This window comes from Calidris pugnax, unplaced genomic scaffold, assembly GCF_001431845.1.
Source record: "Calidris pugnax isolate Ruff unplaced genomic scaffold, ASM143184v1 scaffold31, whole genome shotgun sequence".
Taxonomy (NCBI): domain Eukaryota; kingdom Metazoa; phylum Chordata; class Aves; order Charadriiformes; family Scolopacidae; genus Calidris; species Calidris pugnax.
In genome coordinates this window covers 7,029,528-7,034,378 of record NW_015090786.1, presented here as the reverse complement: position 1 = coordinate 7,034,378, position 4,851 = coordinate 7,029,528, and the positions used below count along the sequence as shown (strand labels likewise).

The 4,851-nt window shown below is 49.1% G+C and overlaps 1 protein-coding gene across 1 annotated transcript in view; it reads right to left on the bottom strand.

The window, feature by feature from the left end:
* LAMP5 (lysosomal associated membrane protein family member 5) overlaps nt 1-4,851 on the bottom strand; it is a 15,513-nt gene that overhangs the window by 10,037 nt on the left and 625 nt on the right. Inside the window, exons 3-6 of the mRNA XM_014966324.1 lie at nt 4,613-4,744; nt 4,412-4,517; nt 2,773-2,961; nt 11-213 (exon numbers count right to left, since the gene is read on the bottom strand). Coding sequence (XP_014821810.1) covers nt 11-213; nt 2,773-2,961; nt 4,412-4,517; nt 4,613-4,744 — 630 coding nt within the window. The remainder of the gene's footprint in view (nt 1-10; nt 214-2,772; nt 2,962-4,411; nt 4,518-4,612; nt 4,745-4,851) is intronic.

Genomic DNA, 4,851 nt, shown 5'->3' with positions numbered 1-4,851 from the left:
CCCCACTCACATCCACGTAGTTGCTGGCCCACACGTCGTAGGGGACGATGAACTTGGCGGCGAATTCCGCCATGAGACACGTCGTCCGGTTTTCCCGCACCACGAAAATGTCCTTTTCGGGGTTAGGGGAGAGCCCGGAGAGATTTTCAACTTCTTGCTCGGCAGCCAGGCGAGCCGCGGCGTCTGCGGGCAGAGAGGCGCTGAGCGGCGGCCCTTGGATTCTGGTCCCCAATTCTCAGCCTTTGCATCTCTTTGTATTAGTATTTCGCATTACTGTCATTAAAATCAAAAGACCTGACAATTTCTGCAGGGTCCTTTCACCAATTTAAGTGTTCTCCTCACACCCTCTCGATCCAGCTCTCTTAAGCTGAAAAATGTACATACGTTTTTCCCCTATTAAAATAAATTAAATTTCTCAAGCTCCAAATGAAAAAAATATTCTGCTGCTTCTGTATTGAAAAGGGTAAATATATCTATTTATGTATCTTTTTATATATGTATGTGTGTATATATATATATATGTATGTGAGGGTTGGAAGCAGTGTCTTAAAAAGAAAAAAAGATATTCTAGAATATGAGTTGAAGCATTCAAAAAAATAAAACCAATTCAATCACTCCCTACAAGCTTTTTAATCTATCCCAGACAGGACAGTGTCAGGACTAATGACAAAACCTTTCCCCTCTTTCTTTGTGGTAAAAGGGCCCTGACCCTCCTGCGTCTCGGCAATTCTTCTGCTCTACCAGGTCTCTTTCTCTATTCTAAAATATTTTAAAGTGTTCTGTACCTTGTTCATAATTAATAGGAATTTTACCTAATGAGAAATTAATGAACCAAAAAGGAGAAGGCTAATTACTGTAATTTAAGATTGGCAGTGAATCTCAGACCCCACAAAGGATCATGTTTTGCCATGGATGTGCCGAGGACACGCTGGTCCGCGGGGCTGGTGGGGACATGCCGCTGGGAGAAGTGGCAGAGCCCTGTGTGAAGCTTCATTGATAAATGACCTCTCAGGCATTTCTGACCATCCTCTCCAGGTGCTCTTTGCTATTTAACTTCCAGTGCAATTCAACAAAAAGAAGTATCATTGAATAACAAGCGCAACAACAAAAAAGAGAAAGCTTGACAAAGAGAGAAATCATGCTTTCCTAAGAAGGAAGAATTCCCCACATGTTTAAAGATTGCTGAACCAACTGGAGTCTCCTTGTGTCCTGGAAAAAAACAAAACAAAACAAACCCAACAACAACACAGGACAAAATCAACCCAAACCAAATTTACTGCCCAATACGAAAGAGCATATAATGAAAAAGGCAGGTGGTCCCCCTTTGGCAACACACCCTGAGTTTGGTTGTTCAAACTGTGAGCTCTCGGACTTGACAAGTTTGGTATCACAGGGACACGGCAGCTAAAACTGAGTCCAGACATGCATATTTTAAATACGCCCTTCTCGGCCTCCAAGGTCTGCCCAGCCAAAACCCGAGTGCAGAAAGTCTGGGTCCACAGCAGGAGGGAGGGGATGAAGATGTGCCAACAAAAAATGAGAGAAAACTATTACATTCTACCTTTTTCTCCCTGTAACCTACACAAAATATGGTACTACTTCGAGAGAAAAGAAAAAAAAACAATTATTTGTGCCTACGGATAAAACCTACTCCGTAGTACGCTGGCCTTGCCGTGAGTAATGCAGCCACGCAGAGCTCTGCCAGAGCCAGTGTACATAATAGCATGTATTTACTACATCAGTTAGAGCAATGTGAGTCACGAGCCTAAGTGCTAGGCTCCATAGTCAGAGCTGGTTTTTTTATTGTATTCTAAAATATTTCCCACACGCAAAATAATAAAGCCCCACATTTTTAATGCTAGGCTTGAAAATAACACCACCATTTTCTAACTCATTATTAAAAGATTCAGCTATTACAAATTTTATTTGCATCTTGCTACAATAATAGAGTTAACTAATTTGCCAAGATGGCTCTACAAGAAGGGGACTAGTCTTGAAGCCCTAATTCAGGTAAGCATGTTTACACTCCCTCATTCAACTTTTTGGAAAAGGCGGGGGGAAGTCAGGGAGGAGGAGCACCATGGGTTCCTCAGGATAAAGGCAGGCAAGATCTCCAGGAATTCTGCCCCATGGCAGTACTGCTGCTGACTACAGTGTAACTCTTTGATATGAACTGCATGTGCTAACATACATTTTCTTTTATCCACAATTAACATTAAAGAGGAGGAACAGCATTCCATGTGTTTGGCACACAAGGCACCTCACTGAAGTCCACGCTACACTTCCTTCACCCTTGCAATGAGCATTAATCAAACTGAAGTCAGTAACGTGTATGGCAACCGCTTCCTCCCGCTGCAGCCCCGAGCTTTCCTCAGTGTGCAGTGGCCCTAAAAAGCCCCTGGAGCTGCACTGAAGCACCTTCCGTGCTGCAGAGACACCTAAGGCTTGCAGGGCTCCCCAGGGACCAGGCAGTTCTGAGGCTTGCTGGCAACCTAGCTAGGCAAGCCCTTGCAGAAGCCACTGTACATGCACTGATAGCCCATGTTTTGACCAAACAACAGCTGGGCTGAATTTGTAAAGGCTTATGGGGGACCACAGAGGTAGGGAATGGGTTTGGAATGACCGCAGGGAGCACTGACAACTCACTGGAGGGAGGGAAAGGTGCTCTGATAAAGCAGGATCCAAATTCCCTCAGTACATTGCAAAACCCCCAAGGCCATGGCGGCAGCAGCATCTCGGGGATGCAGGATATGCCTTCACCCTGCATCTTACCTTCACTGAAGACAAAATCCGCGGTGATGTCGAAGGGCTGGACACGCACTTCCGACAGCAAGAGCTGCACAGACTTCTGGTGGTCGCTGGAGACGAGGGAGATGGTCTGCTGTGCCTGGCACTCGTAGGACTTCCCAGCTGGAGTGACCAGGGCAGACAGCCGGTGCGAGCTGGCCGTGTGCTTCCCGACTGGCCAAGGGGTAGAAACACCAGAGGTCAGGTCCCGTCTCTGGGGGACTGACGTGACTTTATTAACTAAGCTAATGAACTGAACACAAGGGTACGCAGGCGGTGTGCAATGCGGCGGCCGCACGCTCCACTGCTCTTAAAGCAGCATTTTCTCCTGGGGTGGGACCATGCTTTCAGCATGGCACCCCCACATCGCCAGGGCGGTCTCTGCACTGGGATTGCCTGCCCGCAAGCAGGAATGGATGCCTGCGGCGTGTGGTCCTGCTGCCACAAAGGGGAGAGCTGGCTCTGCCGCTGACAGCTACGCTCATGTCACAGGACCTGAAGTCCATAAAGTCAGAGGAATGGTTTCTATTGACGTGCATGCAGGTTTCAGCCTCAGACTGCACTCGTACTCCCTACAGCAATTCCTGCGGCAGCGCTTGGGCTCTGAATTCAGGTGTGAAAGAGCAACACAATTTGAGGACCTCACTACAAAACAAAACAGGCCGTAACAGTTTTCCTGAAAATACGGTATGACCATTTCACGCAAATATAGATTATAAGAAAATATTTTCCCATTGCATCATGCCCGTTTTAAAAATGAAGGCCGAATGCGGCTCAGCGAGATGGAATGAGGATGCCTTCCACCTCTCGCTCTTCCGCAGCCCTTTGTTCCCCACTAGCAGCACAGAAAGGTAATCAGCACTTTGCATTTGTGGAGGGTGATGAGGCATGGCCATCACTGTGTTTTGGGGACACACACAGTAGAAACACCAGTGGGGAAAAATAGCTCCACATCCAGTGTGTCTTATGCCACAAACTCTTAACGCACCATTCACTGGAGTTTGAAAATCTTGCAGAAGAACAACTTGCAAACAACAGCATTTCAATTTTCAATACAAGACAACTGATTTCTGGGCAGAAACAAGATAAAAAGAAAACAAAAACCTAAAGAAAGGAAACCCAGTGAGAAAACTGGAGGCTGTTGGGTGTGGAGGCTTGCAGGGGTATAGATACTGATGTCGATCTCATCCCTGTCTTGGGAAACCACTGATTTCCCACCCATTCAACCATCATTAGAACTGAGGAGATAATTAACCTTAAAAAACATCTTCTGCTGGAAAGGGGACAAATTTTTCCAGACCAGGGAGACCATTGCCCCACTGCCCACCCCCTTGGGCCCCGGGTCCCGCAGCAAACGGGCTCCCGCTCATGCCGCAACTGCGGTGATTAAAAACAAGAACCAAGAATAAGAAGCGGGGGAGGAAGAGGAATTAATAAATACAGGGTTTAAAACTGCCACCTGGTCCCGGCTTTGTCGGGAGGGTCTGGGATTTCTTTTTTCCCTATTAAACTGCATTTAGGCGAGCACCCGCGGGGCGTCTGTCCCCCTCCGTCCCCCCCACCGGCTCCACACTCTCCAACCCCCAGGGATGTGCTTTAAATCCCGTCCCCCCGGGGCGCTTACGGCTGACGGCGCCCTTGAAGTAGGTGCGCTCGGTGGTGTCGTAGGTGAACTGGATCCGGCTGAGCCTCCAGAACGCCTCCAGCCCCCGGGACGTGTTGTGTCCCTCCTGCCGAGACAGAGCCGGTCAGCACCCCCGCAATACCGCCCTGCACACCCACCCACCACCCCCCAGCTCCCGGGCGTGCGGGGGGAGCCCCGTACCTTCAGGAAGAAGAGTTTGAGGGTGTACGCTTGCTCCAGCCAGGAGATCTCCAGCTCCGACTCGTTGGTGCCGCACTTGCCCTTCACCTCGGCGCCCCGCGGCAGCGGGATATCGGCTTGCTCCGTGATCAGCTGGAAGTGGGGAGCGGGGCTCAGGGGGGGTGGCCCCGGAGCACCTCCGGGAGCCCCCAGTCCCCCCTATAGCCCCGGCAGAATATCCTCGGAGGGGATAAAGGACT